Source organism: Eriocheir sinensis, chromosome 3 (genome assembly GCF_024679095.1).
Source record: "Eriocheir sinensis breed Jianghai 21 chromosome 3, ASM2467909v1, whole genome shotgun sequence".
Classification (NCBI taxonomy): Eukaryota; Metazoa; Arthropoda; class Malacostraca; order Decapoda; family Varunidae; genus Eriocheir; species Eriocheir sinensis.
Window position 1 is genome coordinate 24,816,721 of NC_066511.1, and position 20,358 is coordinate 24,837,078.

Below are 20,358 nucleotides of genomic sequence, written 5' to 3' on the forward strand. Positions count from 1 at the left end.
GCAGCGTAAGAGAAGGGGAAAGTGAGGGAGTGAGTGAGCCAGCACTCGCCGACGCCCCGCGCTCGTCCGGGATGTGAAGTGAAGGTTAGGGGCGAGGGGGGAGGATAGCTCTATCTTCACTGTATATTGATCAGGTTCTTGTCATGTGCGGAAGCGTTGCCCGGCCAATGAAAATTACCTTCTATGAAAACTCCACCCTCAAGAAAACCGTAACCAATCAAAATTCACCACTGACTAGCTCCACCCAACAGAAAAATGTCAACCAATAGTAGCTCGCCGGTTTTTATTTTTTTCCCGCTCCGCCCACTCTCCCTGAATTTGTTTTCGTGTAGCTGTTTCCATTAAATCTAATATACAAATACATGATCAAATGCTTCTCTAGTAATGTATGACGTGCAAATATTTGATGACGTTAATGAATTTCTTTCAGCCAATTTGCAAGCAAAGGAGAAATACGTTTCCATGTGATTACGCAGGCCTGCAGGGAACAAGCGGCGCGTGATCGCTCATGTGTCAAAACAGGAACACGAGGAACTTGTGCCGATGTTGCTATTATTATTATTATTATTATTATTATTATTATTATTATTATTATTATTATTATTATTATTATTATTAGTAGTAGTAGTAGTAGTAGTAGTAGTAGTAATGGTGGTGGTCGTAATTTAGTTGAAGTCTAGTAGTAGTAGTAGTAATAGTTCCTCACTTCAGCTAATATTTTTTTTTCAGTGCAGTACACGGATCTTACATATCACTATTACCGTTATTGATTGCTGTTGTGTGTCGTTGGCGTTGTTGTTAATCCTTGTCATCTTCGTTTGGGGTAACCCGGTAAATAACGAGATGAAGACGCGGAGACCATTGCTGACATTCCCTCGGCTTGGAGTGTTGGGCTGACGTGGCGATTGTCGTGGTGATGGTGGTGGTGACGGTGGCAGTGTTCCTTGTACCTCCCAGCCACCAGCTCTATAACACATACCTCCTGGAACGGTGATGGTGGTGGTGGTGGTGGTGGTGATGGCAGTGTTCCTTGTACCTCCCAGCCACCAACACATACCTACTGGAACACGTTTTTCCCCATCTCATCTCAGCGGGTGTTTTCTTTGGTTTTCCTCGCCCCAAACTTCCAAATTTCTTTATAGTTTCATCGCCTCGCTCCCTTTCCCTCGCCCTTGTTCTCCCTCCCTTCAGTGTTTGTCTGACCATCGTTGACTGTCGGGACGGGGAGGCGGACGGAGGAGCCGCGGGGGTGAGGGAGAGGCACGAGGGTGGAGGCTGGAATGGGTTTCTCGTGTAGCATCTCGCCCCCTTCCCCACGACACGTTGCTGGAGGAGAATGTATCGAAAAGCTAAACCTGGATAATGCTGAGAAACTAGCCTCTCTCTCTCTCTCTCTCTCTCTCTCTCTCTCTCTCTCTCTCTCAAGGTGGGGTTGATAGTTTTGCTTTATGATACACAGTAAAGTTAGTAAAGTTATGTATAGACAGATGCAACGCAGTTAATATTATCTGTATGCTCTTCTTTTCCTATTGGTATGCAGCAGTAGCTTGTAGTTTTGTTTATTTGATCATCTGTTATTTGACTTCTTAACTAACAAACTACGACAAAGACTCCCTGGACCGCAAAATTTCTATCGAAACTAGTGATTTGTTACGGCAAGTTGATAAGGCTTCGGGGCTTCGAGTCATATTCACACTGAGCCGATGCGTAGCCCCCTTGGTGTCTGTTTACTGCTCTGCCTCAGTTATCGGTAATTCGTGTCTGAGTATAACCAGAGGAGATGATAGGCAGGGTATACCATCGGTGATTCATATTTTCTTACTGTATTAAAAAGGACGAAACATTTGCTTTTTTGTTAAATGAATCCATCACTGAAGCAATTAATATTTTCCTTATTTGTGTATTTACTATACGTTGTGGTGACTGCAGTGTTGTCATGATGCTCGTGCATGGAGCCTCGAAACAACAGCTGTGTTTGCCCTGCCATGGGTGAGGGTGAGGCGACGGTGAGTTAGATCAAGCGGGAGTCACAAGTCTGCGGGGAGAAAACGCGTCGCTCCTGTTCCCAGCATCACGGCCCCACCACTCAGGGGGGGGGGGGGGGGATCCCATGCACCATGGAATTTGGTGTCCTGTTTTTAAATTATTATAATTTTTGCCTTGCTTTTTCACGGTATACATAATGCATGAGATTAAGCAAATTAAGCGAATTCAGGGACACGTGGAGGGGGAAGAGGCTTTAATTAAATAAAGTGGAAGGACTCGTGCTGAGAAAGGAATGGACGCTGGTGGTGGTGGTGGTGGTGGTGCTGCTGCTGCTGCTTCTGATGTTGCTGAAGTTGTTTTTGTTGTTGCTGCTACTGATTATGTTGCTATTAGTGATGTCGCTGCCGCCGTGAGTGCTGTCGCTGTGAACACATTGTACTGAAAGCGTCGCCGCGTCTCTTAACATACCGCTTCCACGATTTCCGGTGTGGCGGAGAGGAAAGACAGACAGACACTTATCCCACGAAATTTGTCGCTGGAAATATATATATATATATATATATATATATATATATATATATATATATATATATATATATATATATATATATATATATATATATATATATTATAAACATACCGTCACAGCTACAGGAATTTTCTGTAATAAAGAATCATCTCGGTTCGTGGTTGTAATTTCCATTTTAACTTGTGCAATAACAAGACCTTGCGAAGATTGGTTCGTATATTCAGTTTTCTGCGGAAATTTCCTGTTATGTAAGGGTTAGTATTTTTAAGTTATGGTTCATTTTGGGGGATCATATAATGGCGATAAAATATAATTGACATTCATTATTTCCCTTCCTGTGAACGCTGAGGCAAAAGGGAGCTTCTTGAGGGTCGGGCAGGGGTGCTGGAGGGGCGGGAGGGTGTCGCGGGACCTGCTAATGAGGGAAGCTAAAGCTAATTACCCATATATCGCTCCCCCTTCCCCTCAACTGCTCAGTCACTCACAATATCTCTGTTTTCTTCCCTTCTTCCCCTTCTTATGGGAATTAGGGTAAAACCCAATAACTGGTTCATACTGTCATTCACGTGGATGATCGCAAGCACGTTTTGTAATTTTTGAGTCCTGTGTGTGTGTGTTATGTGATCTTCATTCATGCTGCTCTCGCCCCGGGATATCCAGCAGTGCCGCCGCCGTGCCGCTATTTCATTTACTTTCCGGCGGCCCTTGTGTTGTCAGTCTTCCTTTTCGCTGCCACGTAAATAAAGGTGGAAGCAACCTCCCTTTCGCTTTCACTCTGCTGCATATTCGCTGAAAACTCATCTTCTAGGCTTCCCTACAGTAGTGTTTAATTTCATCCCTATCCTTGCCTCATCCTTCCCCTTTCGATTTCTTTATGCTGTTTTCCTCCCCTCTCTTCTCTCTTCCTGCCTCGCACAACAAGCCCCTCCCACTGTGGCTGCTCGACCCCGCCCTCTTCCCGGCACTGGCTGGTTCCCTGCGTGGCTCCTCCTCCCCTTATCTTCCCGGGGAGGCGGCATCATGTCTCCTCGCGGCGAGCTTCACATTTCACTCGTCCGTCGCCCTCGGAGGTGCCTGGGATAATCGATGATCAGTCTGTCGCCTCTTCTTCTTTGCTCGGAATACCCGCACTCCCCCACGATTGGAGGATAAGTAGAGGAACAGGACAACCTTGAACTGTGAGTGTGCTGGAAACAGTGACTAGTGATCGGTATGGCAGCGTGCGGCCCCCCGTCAAGACTGGATAATTGAGTGTTTGTGTGGTGTTGGCGCGGCGAGTGTGGTGGCGCGGCACCATGGTCCAGGAGACCGAGGATATGGCCGGACACCAGTACACCACAGGTAGGTCTCACCCCGCCTCGATCTGGCGTGCTGGATGACAGCGTGTGGCCCTCAGTGTGTGTGTGTGTGTGTGTGTGTGTGTGTGAAGAACATACATCGCAATGGTCGGTGTACGGAGCTCATATCTTGGTTGTCTGCAATAGAGAATAAAGCCCCGGGGCCCCAGTACAGTTTAGTTCCCGTTGACGACATGTTGATGAGGGTCGTGGTGTTTGTGTTTGTGAGGGAGGGTGCCGCCGAGGGTCACAGAGACATATGGGGGGCATTAGACTAAGGTGGCTGGTGGCTTCCCTGACCTCTTGGCATATCCTTGAAGAACTGTATTAACGCATATTCTCTATTGATCTTATATTGTTTCAATGTCGAGAGTCACTTAAATAATGGTACGCCTCCAGCCAGGCCAAACCATTAACCCAACCTCGTCAGAGAGAGAGAGAGAGAGAGAGAGAGAGAGAGAGAGAGAGAGAGAGAGAGAGAGAGAGAGAGAGAGAGAGAGGGGAAAAAGACACCCTATTCCGACGCTTTAAATGTCTTTCGCTAGTGTGTTGCTCCCAAAACTTTCCCCTGCAAAAGAAAGTAAGCAAGGATAAGACATTTTTCCACGTTTCTTAAATCATGCTTTTCACCGCTGTGTCGCCAAAATTCGTTCAGTCATACATGATTGAGAAAATAGGTATCGTTCCCGCAGTTCATATAGAAGTCTTATCCTTCGCTATATGTATACTGTTACTGTGTCAAAAATTTTCCCTCACATAAAGGGCGGGAACACATACTCTCCGCACAGTTCAGAAGTCTTGTTTTACGCTAAAGGTGTTGCCAAACTTTTTATTCATACGCAGAAGGAAGGAAGGAACGCTTGGTACACTTCATGGCACATTTCGGTCATGTCATCGCCGCCTCGGTCGTCACACCAAACACTCATCAAAGACAACTTCAGGATACGCGGGAGGCGACGCGGCGTTTCTCTCCTCCGGGCGGTACAGTGTACAGGGCGGCCCCCAATTCATTCATCAGCACCCATGACGCCATCAATATTCTCTGCTCCAATATTGGCGCCTTCATCTGCATAATCGCGGCCCGGGAAGGGACTACATGCATAAATTATCATTGCTTAGAGCTACTGAATTTTTCTCCTTCAAAAGTTTTGTATTTTTCGGGAGTTTTTGCCGTTATCGACATATCGGCGCAGGTGTTACGGTTAGTTTTAAATTATTATTATTATTATTATTATTATTATTATTATTATTATTATTATTATTATTATTATTATTATTATTATTATTATTATTATTATTATTATTATTATTATTACGTTTTCCTGTGAGTGCGGTAATTGTTAAGAAATGTGCAATCTTTGAAATGCTTTAAAGGACTATCTTTGTCAAAGGAAACGAATGGATGAATTTTGGTGACGGTTTTGTGTTTACGTCTCCAACAGTTAATGAGTTCTCTTTATAAACAGTACAGGATGCCTGTTACAATAGTACAATAAGTAATACCTGTGCTCTTGATTTTCAACTACTACTACTACTACTACTACTACTACTACTACTACACCTACTACTACTACTACTACTACTACTACACCTACTACTACTACTAATACTACTACTACTAACAATAATACTAATACTGCAACACGATGAAGCGGCATTCTTCGTGATATGTAGATATACAAACTAGTTTTTGACAATAGGGCATAAATATTAATTATGGCGTGTGCTTGGGAGTAGTAAGGAGGAGGAAATCGTAAATCATGATCTAAGTGGTGCTAAAAATAGCTTCTCAAAGGTTAGTGGCGTAGGTATAAATTATTACACGTGGTAATTGTTAACACCTTTCATCTAGCACCGAATGATAAAAGGCGCTGCCATGATGCTTCGTTAGTGCAGATAAGCGTGCGTCGCGGCGCGCTGCTTGATGACGGGGAAGATTAATTCAACATGGAAGGTCAAATCTTTGCTCAGTAGCAACAAGGCAAAACGACGCAACACCGTCACGTGGTGAGTCATTAGATAAGGGGCGCACCGTAATATGACATGATCCTTAGACAAGCTACTCGCAACCGAGGAAGGTGTCGTCCACGTGCATTGAAACGTAACATTCGGGATCAGCAGCTGTCAAAAATGCAATTGTTTGATGAAATATAGATTATGGAATTTGGTATATATATATATATATATATATATATATATATATATATATATATATATATATATATATATATATATATATATATATATATATATATATATATATATATATATATATATATATATATATATATATATATATATATATATATATATATATATATATATATATATATATATATATATATATATATATATATATATATATATATATATATATATATATATATATATATATATATATATATATATATATATATATATATATATATATACTTGTAGATATATCGATATATGGATAGATGATGTCACCAGTGTAACTATTGCCGATATATAAAAGTTTCCGTTTCGCATAGTCTATCAGCGTGAGATTTATGAAATTCTTTTCTTCATGCTCTGTGTCACATGCAGGTATGTATACTACACACACACACACACACACACACACACATGCACATATATGGGATCACGCGAGCTCAAAAAATAACTCCCACATGTAATGCATTCATTCCTACGTTGACTGCGACTTAGCAGAAATGGCTCGAATGTCCTATAAAATGATACATGAGCATCAGAAGCTTAACCCGTAAACATGTCCTTGGTGTTGGTGCCTCAACAAACCCACACAAAAAAGGATTTGAGGAAAAAAAAAATCAATTCTAACCAACAAAGTACACGAGCATGATATTATCTGTCCTTCAAAGAAAGAGCCGGAGCTTTACTCCTGAAGGCGTATATTGGCTGGCATGGTGAATATATTCTTCCTTATACTTTTCCAATATTCAACGAAAAAACCCACTTGTTTCTTATTCAGGACTCACTTTTTCGAGTGTCGTGAGCATGAACTTTTTATTTGAGGTGGTTGTGACAATGATCCCTATTGAATTTATGCTGTGTGTTCAGAGGAAGACCAACCCCGTGGCAGTAATCCCAAACAGTTTTATGACGCATGTTCAAAGAACATGATGATTTATTAAGCGTATTTTACAGTCACATCGGCCTTCCTCTCTCCTCTCCTCCTTCCCTTGCTCCCTCTCAGCTGTTTAGGAATTACACTCACTTTTTTTTCTACTGCTTCTGAAAACCCCTTTTTTGCTAGGTCTTTGATTATTCAGAGACTGTTTCCTAACCCTTTTGTTAAAATGATAAAGATGGCGTAGTTATATATATATATATATATATATATATATATATATATATATATATATATATATATATATATATATATATATATATATATATATATATATATATATATATATATATATATATATATATATATATATATATATATATATATATATATATATATATATATATATATATATATATATATATATATATATATATATATATATATATATATATATATATATATATATATATATATAAACATGCACAGTGTACCAATTTTTTTTATGCTCCGTTACAACTGATTGTGAAAGAAAATAACAATGCAGAAGAAACAATAGCTATTATATATAGTATTGTATTTAAACAAACAAAAAATCCAGTTGGGAGACCGTAAGTATAGGCGACGAGGGAGTGAGGCCCCCGGGCGTATGCTCCCTACTAGTTAGTTAATCAGTTTGTTGTATGCAATCTTGAACTTAGAATGAACAACGATGTTACTGGCTCCAGCGGTGCAGCGGACGCAGCCGTCGACAGGATTTTTAAACCCAGGACTCTGCTTCCACCGCTTCCGTTATTGTCATATAGTCAGATATATATATTTTCCTTTATTTCATGAGCTACAGACAGTGAAACCCGTTGTAGTAGGGTCGTCCTGTATAGCGTGGGCACAGTGTGATCCAGCAGCGTGAGAATATGGTTGTCAGCCGCTTGTTACGGCCGTGTCGCTCGCCGTTAGTGTTCTTTTTTTTTTGCTCCATGCTGTAAACACATTCACTTCATAATCTGCATTGCTGTTCGCTGGTTTTACACATTTATCAGTAAGGAACGTTGTCACTGCTCTGTTTATATACGTATGCCATGAATGACGAACAGCCTTTCTGAGCGTGGCTGGCGGCGCGAGGTGCCAAACCCGTGCCATCCCGGGACGTCTGCTTCGCTACCAATTAAAGTTTGGAAAATATTTTCCTGTTTATATTTATCTGTTTGTTCCGCGTTTAGTCTGGTCTGATTTACTTGTGGTGAGGCTGCATGTACTTTAGAGAAGCGAGGAAAGAAAGCGTGCTGGGCAGGTCATGCTGCTTGTGCTGTTCTTATCTCTTATCAGGTGCCAAACAATGCACGAGGCCTCGGGCGGCTGCGGACGAAGTGTCTCGCCGCTCGATAGTTCACTGGGTCCTTGGGCACCACGCGCGAGGGCCGTGCCGGGGGCTTCCCGAGGGCGATTGCGATGTGTTGTATTGATGAGAGGCAATCTGAAGAAGAGGGAAGGCATAGTATTGACCGGCTAATGTAAATGATCACGATACAGATATGCCTTTATTTATTTTTATTTATTATTATTATTATTTTTTCAACTTCTGGGTGATACGGGGAAGTTATTTGTGACCGCGAATAGAAATATCGGCGGCAGCGACTGTGCACGCCACGAGCTCACGGCTGGCGACATAAATTTTGGCGAGGAGCCGTTGGTGGCGCGTGGCGGCGTTACGTCAGGACGGCGACGCGACCACATAACTTTAATTGGTTCAGTGAGAGTCCGCGAACCGGGGAGGATCCTGGCCTGCCCAGTGCAAGGATGTCTCTTCATTCACTGGATCTCGTTTGTTGGGAAGATTTTCATTGTTTACCAAATGTTTTCCTCCCACGCTTCGACTGCCACGACAAGTCATTACACATTGTCCAGTCCTTGTGTCCGCTGATAAATATTTCTGATTAAATAATCATCAAGAGAATAATAGTCAGGGACTTCCGATACCTGTATTACTGGACCAGGTTGGATGTTAAAGCCTTTTGTTTTGTTTGTAACTTTTCAACTAACGACGTGGCTTTTCCAGTATATGTATTGACTGCATGTTGACTGATAACGATTCGAGGGATATATTCTGAATCCTGCCGGTTTGACATTGACAACGAACGGCATGGTCAACAATCCACAACCGTCAGCACCCTTGCAAATCTGGTTATACCTTGCTCATAGGCTCGACGAATCGCGCTGAATAATACTGAATAATCCGGGGCATGCATGCTAGGCTCTTGCATGCGGGGTCCATTAATTCTCCACCCGGCGACTAGACTTACACAGCATCCATCAACGGGCGGCTGCATGGGTCACGAGCCGCAGCGGATGGTCTCCCCAAATGCTGGACGAGGGTCGTTTGCAGGCCGAGGCGGGAATCGCTTGGTTGTCTGCGTGCACACGGGTTCTTGGGCTGCATCTGCTTCCATCCAGCTGTGGGGGCAACTGAGGCTCTTCCCTTACCGCACCACACAACTATATCGTAAATTATGACAGTGAAATATACTTTGCACTTCGTGCAGACAAATAAGCCGAGATTTTAAAATTATGTGCGGGAAAATATTATGAGCCGTGATATTCGAGTGTAATCCAATGTCTTAAATCAAGGCAGCGTTTCGCACGCAGCTGAACATCGCCAAGAGTGCTCGTGAGGGCCACCTGAACACACGGATGGACAAGCTGACGACAGCTCGCTACATGGTTCCTGACGTCTTATCGTTACGGAACACACGAGTCTGACGGTAGTCGACAACCTCGCTACCACGCATGTGTTTGGCAATGCTTTGCGACTTTGTTTTTTTGCGTAGATGCGCGGCGTTCCTGTAGCGGGAAAATGTGTGGAGTACCGTTAATGCACTTTATGGGGGCGTGGGGAGACTGGTGACTTGTTTTATTGGGCATATTTATGAGGTGCCGTGACTTTGTAAGCAGAAAGGCGGCTTCGCAAAGACTTTACCGTTATCTGCACCTTATCTGCTATCAGTGGGACTGTGTGGAGAGGCACTACCGCTCACCTGTTGACTCTGATAAGGCTACTCTCACCCTCAATAGCTCCCCCTCAAGTGTGAGGCACCGAGCGTCAAGTAGCACTCGTAACCACCACGCTACTGAAACAATTAGAGTTTTTAATAATGAATAAATTACCGAGAAACTTTCGCGGCAATATAAATTACAGGTCTCGGGTTGTTTTTCCGCGTGGCTGGGTTACCGTCTCCTGCCGTAGTTGCCGAGGCGTCTGCGTGGAGGAAGGAGGGCGGGGCGTTAGTGGGTGAGGAGGGAGAGAGGGTCTGGACGGATGCTGGAGGTGGGTGCGAAAGGCGGAATCAGAGCTCGGAATGGAGGTGAACACACACGGGGAGGATGCAGGGCCGGGGCACAATAATGGCTGATCCGGCGGGGAAACACAGGCTGCAAACAAAGGAACGAGGCAAATGCACGAAGAGTACAATGGTGTGGGCTTGGCTGCTCCCCTCTTTATACACACACACACACACACACACACACACACACACACACACACACACACGAGTAAGATATTGGGTGTATCCATGGTACAGAAGAGTTGAATCGCGTTGCATGGTGGAAGCGGAGGATTAAAAAGAAGAGAACGAGAAGGAAAACAAGGATTAGGAGTAGAAGGAGGAGGAGGAGGAGTGAAAGAAGAAGCAGCAGCAGGAGGAGGGGATTTAACTCTTCCCTTCCATCCACGTTTCGAAGTCACCTTTAAGAAGATCGATGAAGATGAACAGGAGGGGATGTCATACTCTCATCTCCTTGTAGTCTTGGTCCCGGGCGCGATCTCCTCGAGACTGCTGAGTGACTGTTCCAGGCGTCTTTAAGGATGAGCCGCAGGAAGGAAGAAAAAGGTGAAGGTGAAGACAGGGCGGGAGCGAACGAGAAACAAGAAAATGGAGGTAGAAGCGGAATGTATAGTAAAGATGAGCAGGAATTGGAAAAGGCGGTTAAAAAAAAATACACACGAGAATAAAACGATAAGGGAGGGAAGGGATCGGGATAACGCAAAGAACAAAAGAGCAAACTAAAGCAGGACGGGGAAGGGAGAAGTATAATTATGTAAGTATAGGAAAGATAAGGGAGAAGAGGGAGACGAGTATGAAAAGAAAGAAAAAGGTATTGGAGGCAGCGCAAGGTGTGTGTGTGTGTGCGTGTGTCAGCGTTGCCAAAATATCGTACACATCACATTGCATTTTCGTAGTTTTTGAGCGATAACTCTAGCAAAAAAGAACGAAAGCCATCTGTATTCAACCGTTTTAACGATAACTTTAATTTTCTGTCGTTATTTGTGTGGTTACGACAATCTTGGAGCCTAAAAATGATAACTGCAATGTTCAGAGTACGACAATTTGCCAACGCTGGTGTGTGTGTGTGTGTGTGTCGAGGTAATATAGATGTCTCACTTATATTTACTCTTTCTTTCTCTTTTCATGACTGCTGCGGCGGCGGTGACTACTCTTCCTGGTCCGACCTTTTGCACCCGTTTTTCCGCGTGTGCATTCAGAGGTGATGAAGCCGATGTCACTTGAGATGTGCGAGGGCTGTGGGCGGACCATCCAGGACAGGTTCATCATGCGGGTGATCGACACGTCTTGGCATGAGGACTGTCTGGTGTGCTGCGTGTGCCGCGTGCAGCTCCAACACTCCTGCTTCGCCCGTGACAGCAAGATCTACTGCAAGCTGGATTATGACAGGTTAGTGGGGCACGGCGCTGACCTTAAGGGGCTATTACACTGGGCAAGTTTTCCGTGGATCTTCAGTCAAACCACGATTTCCGCTGGCGTGGTTTTCATTTGTTTCTTGTTATTGATGCTGCTGATGATGGGTATGAAGCAGGTAAGAGTGCATGAGAAGAGAGAAGGAAGAGGAGGAGGAGGAGGAGGAGGAGGAGGAAAGGAAGGAAAAAGAGAGGAGAGAAGGCGATGGGGAAGGGAACATGTGGAAAGAGGAATGGAGGGAAGGAAGAGGAGGGGGAGGAGGGAAGGGGTATGAAGCAGGTAAGAGTGGATGAGAAGAGAGAAGGAAGAGGAGGAGGAGGAGGAGGAGGAAAGGAAGGAAAAGAGAGGAGAGAAGGCATCAATACTGCTCTGAAAAATGAGAGAGAAAAACAGGACATGGGGGCATACGCACTGATACGCAAAAATGCACAAGTCCATCACGTATGCCATTATTTTATACGCTTGCCAGAGAGTCCTGCATGGGAAACGATATCATGTCAAACGAAGGCTATATAGAGGTAATGATAAGGGTGAAAGTGTGTATGTGCGAAGGATATAAAGCATTGAGCGGCAAAAGTTTAATGCTCCCTCTATTGCTGGAGAGAATATGGGTCACTGTTCCTTGAAAATATCGAAGTACTATCCCAGTCAGTTTACTCCATGACTACTCCAAGGCGCACGCAGTGAGTAGCCTATATCCCTATACGTCTCTCTCTCTCTCTCTCTCTCTCTCTCTCTCTCTCTGTGTGTGTGTGTGTGTGTGTGTGTGTTCATATGTCAATCCATGTATTCATCTGTTATATCCATCTACTTATCCATCTAAACAGAGAGAGAGAGAGAGAGAGAGAGAGAGAGAGAGAGAGAGAGAGAGAGAGAGAGAGAGAGAGACTTATCTCCCCTCGTATTGCCAAGATTACAGCCACACAACACTCCCTTTCCCTCCCCTCTCCTCCCCTCTTCCTCCCAAATACATACCAAGCTACAAACCTCTATTCTTTTATGGGAGACTAATTATAGCACGATGTTTAGATACGTCATCCAGATGGTGCACTGTAGCTGGAAATAAGAAGAACATAAGGAGTCTGCACGAGGCCGGTAGGGCTATGCAATTTAAGGCTGCTCTTGTGAAACTAACCCTACCTAACATCACTATCCACGAACTTTTGTCATCTTTTTTTTTTCTAATCCGCCTTTCGTATTGGCACTCACAACATGACTTCAAGCCTGTTCCACTCATCTACCACTATGTTGGTAACATGAAAAGGCAGGCAACAGAAAGACTGTCTGCTCATAACAAGGCTGCCCGCTTTAGTGGTTTAATCAGATCGACCTGTAGAGTTGATTATAACACTTGTTGTACGTGTGTTAGAGTATGTTTGAAGGTAAAGAGGAGGAGGAGGAGGAGGAGGAGGAAAAAGACGAAATCGAGAACAAGGAGGAAGAGGAGAAGGAGGGGCCTTCTACAGGGTGTGTTCATCAAGCCCTCCACTTCCATGCATCTACAAATCACCCCTGATGCTCCGGTCTCTAAGTTTCATGTTTTTCTATTTGCTTTTAGACAAAACCTCTCAAGGTTTCCTGTTTTGTCTAGGAGGCCGTGCGGGGCCTAGCAGCGAGGGGCCTCTAGTTCCAGCAGGACGCGGCACGCGGGGCCGCTGCAGGGGAAAGCAGGACTGCCCCACGGTGACTCACGGGCGCCTCCCCGGCGGCCTCAACGCGTGGCGCCCCGACACTGCTTGTGCAGGAGGTCCACGACCAGACCCCGACGGAGCCTGCCTCCGTAACCTCGTGACGGATCTCTCCTCCGCCACTTTGAATAACGAACTTCGTGACGGATCATCAATCCGCCACTTTGAATAACGAACTTCGTGACGGATCATCAATCCGCCACTTTGAATAACGAACTTCGTGACGGATCATCAATCCGCCACTTTGAATAACGAACTTCGTGACGGATCATCAATCCGCCACTTTGAATAACGAACTTCGTGACGGATCATCAATCTGCCACTTTGAATAACGAACTTCGTAACGGATCATCAATCCGCCACTTTGAATAACGAACTTCGTGACGGATCATCAATCCGCCACATTGAATAACGAACTTCGTGACGGATCATCAATCCGCCACTTTGAATAACGAACTTCGTGACGGATCATCAATCCGCCACTTTGAATAACGAACTTCGTGACGGATCATCAATCCGCCACTTTGAATAACGAACTTCGTGACGGATCATCAATCCGCCACTTTGAATAACGAACTTCGTGACGGATCATCAATCCGCCACTTTGAATAACGAACTTCGTGACGGATCATCAATCCGCCACTTTGAATAACGAACTTCGTGACGGATCATCAATCCGCCACTTTGAATAACGAACTTCGTGACGGATCATCAATCTGCCACTTTCAATAACGAACTTCGTGACGGATCATCAATCCGCCACTTTGAATAACGAGCTTCGTGACGGATCATCAATCTGCCACTTTCAATAACGAACTTCGTGACGGAACATCAATCCGCCACTTTGAATAACGAACTTCGTGACGGATCATCAATCCGCCACTTTGAATAACGAACTTCGTGACGGATCATCAATCCGCCACTTTGAATAACGAACTTCGTGACGGATCATCAATCCGCCACTTTGAATAACGAACTTCGTGACGGATCATCAATCCGCCACTTTGAATAACGAACTTCGTGACGGATCATCAATCCGCCACTTTGAATAACGAACTTCGTGACGGAACATCAATCCGCCACTTTGAATAACGAACTTCGTGACGGAACATCAATCTGCCACTTTGAATAATGAACTTCGTGACGGAACATCAATCCGCCACTTTCTTTGAATAACGAACTTCATGGCGGAGAGAGAGAGAGAGAGAGAAATTGGAACACCCATTTTCCCAGCAATTCATTGAGATATATGAAACCTCTTTACCTCACACGGAACTACGACCATTTCTTCATAGACTGACCAGACGTGAGATTCTCTTTTATTTTCAAGACGGGCACAGAGACGGGCACAGTCTCGAGAAAGAAAAAAAATTGCTAACCTTTTTTTGGTCGCCCTACTCTAAAGCCACAATACTAGAGAGGAAAAGGGGGAAGGAACACGAACTAAAACAAGCAAACATAAATAAGGTGAAAAGATTAAAGAAAAGCGATAATGTCAGTAAAGGGAAAAATATAAATAGCAGAAAAACACCCCGCGAGAACAAAAAAGAAAAAAAGATGAAGACTTAAGAGCAGGGAAAGTTTTGAAGACGTGAAAAATGACGTGGGGAAAAATTTGATGGGTCGCCGTTGTCTACGAGGAAATGTCTCGAGAAGTTGCTGCGGAAATTCTCTTGCTCAGGAAATGAAGAGCCAAGGTCACTCAGGAGGAGGAGGGGGATGGAGGGAAGAGATGAGGAGGGAGGGTGAACGCATGCAAGATAGGAGGCGATCAAAAGCGAAGGGAGCATGGATAAAGAAGAATGGAGGGAAGGAAGAGTTAGAAGGGGAGGAGATACCGCATATGAAGCAGACGAGAGTGGAGGAGGAAAGGAGGAGATGAAGGAAGGGAGAGGGAAGAGAGAAAAGAAAAGAGATGATAAAGCTATGGGTATAGTGATAGCAAGAGAGAATAGGTGGGAGGGGGACTGTGATAAAGTGTAGGGGAAGGAAAGGAGGGAAAAAAAGAAGGCTGGCAGGGGAGGGGAAGGGGAAGGATAAGGTAATTTAGCAAGGTGGAAAATATGAGGAAGGGAATGGTAGTAAGGACATGTGGAAGGGTAGGTGGATCAGTTGGAGTGGGTGGGCAAGGTGGAGTAGTGGGTAGGGTGGAAGAAGGGAGGGTATGAAGGTAAGGGAGAAGTAGAAGTGACTGGGGGAAGGGAAGTGGGTAGGGTGGAAGAAGGGAGGGTGTGAAGGTAGGGGAGAAGTAGGAGTGACTGGGGGAAGGGAAGTGGGTAGGGTGGAGGGAGGGAGGGTAAGGGGGGGGGGGAAGGAGCAGTGTCTAGTCGGAAATGTCAACACGGCTTCGCTATCGACTGGGAAGCGGGGCGATAACGTAGATATGGAGGCTCTGATAAGGGTGAGGGGAGGGGAGACGCTGAGGACGTAGTGGGGAGGGGGACGAATGTGTGTGTGTGTGTGTGTGTGTGGGAGATTTAGGGATAGTAACGGGGATAGGGAGGTGATATATGTAGGGGTTAAAGGCGCCTTACCGCACCCACCCTTCCCGGAAAGTCTCAGTTCGTCCGACCCCCGCGTGGCAACTATAGAAACAGAAAACCAATTGAGTTAGTTCTATTTTGGCTTCCCTGATACTGTTTGTGCCAAAAGGGAAAAAAAATAATCCTCAGAATGGCTTATCATACCCCATAAATCAGTCACAAAAGCGCTTAAAAACTAGTGGGAATATATATTATTTTGCACCTTGAGGGAGTTGATATACAGTCGACTGAAAGAACGAAACTAAAGGTCAAAATCACTCTTACAAGGGATAGTTCGGAATTATGTCAACGTATCGATTATCCATGATGTTTGCAATGTTTCTCCTATCCTCTCCTTCTCTCCTATTCTATATCCTATCGTACTATCATACTTCTAATGCTACTACAGTATATACTATTATAATATCACGCTATCCTACATACTATCCTATCAGTTTTTCTCCTATATACTATTAAACTCATTTCGAAATTATGTCAATGTCTTAATTTTTCAGGATGTTTGCCATGTTTCTTTTATACACAGGGCAAAGCGAAATGCGATAAAAAGGCATTATAGCGTTAATTTCAGAGGTGTCAACAATCTCTTGCTACATACAATCACCCTCACCTCATACACTCACCCCTAACCAGCGCTATCATAGGTTCCTCCCCCATTTCGCCGTCCCTTGCTCTACTCACGGCTTTCTTAGTGGGTTGTATTACAAAACATTTCGTCGCCCAAGAACACATATTTGACAAGCCTTTCGTAGGAGTTTTGGGCATTTCTAGGAGTAGTTTTATGGCCCTAGTGGTAGTTTGACCCTTCTTCTGTACCGTGAACATAAATAAACACTCATTATAACCCGATTGATCCCCTCTTTGACCTTTAGAAATAGTTGATGTGAGAAGGGAAAGTGTCTTAATCTCCCCTCCTCCCATATCCCTCCTTACATCACTCCACGGCTACCATCTACATCCGTTTCTGCAGCCTCCCCAAAACAGCGCTATCACAGGTCCCCCTATTTCACCGCGCTTTACTTCACCCATTTCTCTCAGTTTCATTTGCTCCCATATCCCTCCTTACATCACACTACTCCTACCATCTACACATCCGTCTCTGCAGCCTCCCCAAAACAAATTCTCACCATCACTAAGACCTGTATTCTTGTAGACGCTTTCGACTCACACAGCAAGTATTATCCAACGGTCACAAAGGAGTTTAGTCGGGTTCTCATGAGTGGTTTTTTTTATTTCACGATCACGGTACAGAAGTCTTGTCAAACTATCACTAGGCACATAAGACTACCCATGGAAATAGCCACCTCCTTTACGAAAGCTTTATCAAATGTAGGTGTATAAGCTCCAAAATGTTTCAGAATATGGGCCTAATTCCCTCTACGAAAGCCTTATCAAATGTAGGTGTATAAGCCCCAAAATGTTTCAGAATATGGGCCTAATTCCCTCTACGAAAGCCTTATCAAATGTAGGTGTACAAGCCCCCAAATGTTTCAGAATATAGGCCCAATTCCCTCTACGAAAGCCTTATTAAATATAGGTGTATAAGCCCCAAAATGTTTCAGAATATGGGCCTAATTCCCTCTACGAAAGCCTTATTAAATGTAGGTGTATAAGCCCCCAAATGTTTCAGAATATGGGCCTAATTCCCTCAACGAAAGCCTTATCAAATGTAGGTGTGTAAGCCCCGTAATGTTTGAGATTATGGCCGAATTCTTACATCCATTTCATCGTAACTTGCACAAAACTACACAAGGATATTAGGGAGGCCAGACTGATTATATTCACTTCGCCAGCTCGCAGTCCCCCACCCACACACACGCTATCACATGACCTTAAGCCCATTTCATCATAATCTTACGTCACTCTCACCTCCCATTTACTCCCTTTTCCTTCTACATGCTTCCTCCCACCTCACCTAACCTGCTAGCTCCGGCCCTTTCCCGCCATCCCCATGTCCCCAACTACACCCACTCACCTTCCTTTGCATCTATTTCGCCATAATCTTACGTCACCCTCATCTCTCATACTCCCCTTTCCTTTTACATGGTTCCTCGCACCTCACCTAACCTGCTAGCTCCGGCCCTTTCCAGCCGTCCCAAAGCCCCCAGCCACACCCACTCACCTTCCTTTACACTCATTTCATCACAATCTTACATCACACTCATCTCCCTTACTCTCCTTTCCTTCCATATGCTTCCACGCACCTTACCTAACCTGTACTAGCCTTGGTCCTTTCCTGTCACCCCCCACCACCCTCCTTCCACCATTTTCATCACACTCTTACATCACACTCAGCCCCCCCCCCCCCACCCACTCCACCTCCTCCTTACACCATTTTCATCACACTCTTACATCACACTCATCTCCCTTACTCCCCTTTCCTCCAGTATGCTTCCTCGCACCCCATCTAACCTTTCTCCAACACTTCGGGGCTTTCGTAGGAGTTGTGGGCATTTCCAGGGGTAGTTCAATGACCCTGGTGATCGTTAGACCCTTCTTCTGTACAATGAACGTGAAAAAACACTCATGAAAACCCAATTAATCCTTTTTTCCGCCTTTGAAAATAGTTGATGTAAGAAGGGGTGCGTCTGAGAATACCTCCCTAGCTGGTCCTTTCCCGCCGTCCCCCAGCCCCCAGTCAAGCCCACCCAGCCTCCCCCTCTCCGTCCACACCTCCGTCGCCTCCGTAAACAAAAACACGTGTGTGAAATAAGAGCAGTAAGTCATGAGCCGCAGCCCGTCAGGAGGTAACATCTAGTAGTCAGCAGGCCCCTCACTCCCTCCCCTTGCTCCTGCTCTGCCTCCTCCTCCTCCTCCTCCTCCTTCTCATCATCATCATCTTCATCATCATCTTGCTCTTACTGTACCGTGTCCTCCTCCTCCTTCTCATCATCATCATCATCATCATCATCTTGCTCTTACTGTACCGTGTCCTCCTCCTCCTTCTCATCATCATCATCATCATCATCATCTTGCTCTTACTGTACCGTGTCCTCCTCCTCCTTCTCATCATCATCATCATCATCATCATCTTGCTCTTACTGTACCGTGTCCTCCTCCTCCTTCTCATCATCATCATCATCATCATCATCTTGCTCTTACTGTACCGTGTCCTCCTCCTCCTCATCATCTTCCTATTCCTCTTGTTCTTGTTCTTGTTTTTCTTCTTGTTTTTCTTCTTCTTCTTTTTCCTCCTCCCAGGTCCTTTTGTACTATAGAGTTTCTGATGCCGATTTCTCTTCCTCCTCCTCCTCCTCCTCCTCCTCCTATTCTCAGTTTTCCTTGCTTTTCTTCTTATTGTATAGCTTATGATGATGATGATGATGATATATTTCTTTTTCACCCTGCGTTTATCCCCATCCCTAGTTCCCTCTTCATCCTTTGTTCTCTCTCCTTCCTTTTATTCCCTTTCTCCCTGTGTTTTCTCCCCTTCCTCTCTTTTCTCCTCTTTCCCGTATTCTCTCCCTTCCTTCTCCCTTCCCTTACTAACAGACCCTTCCCCTCCCCTCATATTCTTTCCCCTTTCCCTTTTTCCTGCATTCGCCTCTTATCTCTCACCTTTTCTCGTCCTCTCGTATTTTCTTTTCCCTTCCCTCCTTCCCTTTCCCTAATGTTCAGTGGCCCCTTTCATTCTCCTTTCTTTTCCCTTCTTCCCCTTCCCCAATATTCAATGTCCCCTTTCTTTATCTTTCCCGTATTTTCTCCCCTTCCCTTCCTCTCGTTTCCCGTCTCCCCGTGTTCGGCCGCGCATACGGCATGCCACGTATTTTTCATTATAATAAATGTGAGGGGAAGCGTGGCAGCTGGTGAGGGGACGGTGCCGGGCCACGTGTTGCCTGGCGACAGCTGGGTGGGAGTGAGGGGAGACTGAGGGCCGAGGGAAGAGTCTGGGCGAGGGGCGGGTAAGGGAAGGGAAGGGCAAGGGAGGGAAGAACTAGGGTGAGAGCGAGAGGTTCAGGGAGAGGGTGGATGGGTGGAAGGAAGGGAAAAGGGAAGAAGGGAGGTTATGGGGAGCTGAGGGCCGAGGGGAAAGGAGGGAGGTTAAGGAAGGGAAGGGAAGGGAGGTAAGATCTAGGGGTCAGAGCGAGGGGTTCAAGGAGAGGGGAGATGGGTGGAAGGGAGGGAAAAAGGGGAGGAGGAAGGTTATAGAGGGAGGTTGGAAGGGAGAAAAGGAGGGAAGATAGGAAGGGAGGAGAAGGGTAAATGGGAGGGAGTGTGTGGGCGCGCGGGCGAAGTGCTGTGAGCTTATATGAAGGCGGAGGGAGTGACAACTGGCAAGGGAGATGAGAGAGAGAGAGAGAGAGAGAGCGAGTGTGAGAGAGAGAGAGAGAGAATCTAAAAGCATAATGACCTTTCTCTCTCTCTCTCTCTCTCTCTCTCTCTCTCTCTCTCTCTCTCTCTCTCTCTCTCTCTACGTGATATTTTTTTCTTTTTATTCCTTCTCTCTTCTCCCCCTC

General features: G+C 45.0%; 1 protein-coding gene across 2 annotated transcripts in view; it reads left to right on the forward strand.

Annotated features, from left to right (window-relative positions):
* Window positions 1-3,577: 3,577 nt before the first annotated feature.
* Window positions 3,578-20,358, forward strand: part of LOC127007118 (LIM homeobox transcription factor 1-alpha-like) — a 53,493-nt gene continuing 36,712 nt past the window's right edge. For both annotated transcript variants that reach the window (XM_050877748.1, XM_050877759.1), the window contains exons 1-2: window positions 3,578-3,856; window positions 11,460-11,649. In XM_050877748.1, the coding sequence (XP_050733705.1) occupies window positions 3,811-3,856; window positions 11,460-11,649 (236 nt within the window). In that variant the 5' untranslated portion in view covers window positions 3,578-3,810. The remainder of the gene's footprint in view (window positions 3,857-11,459; window positions 11,650-20,358) is intronic.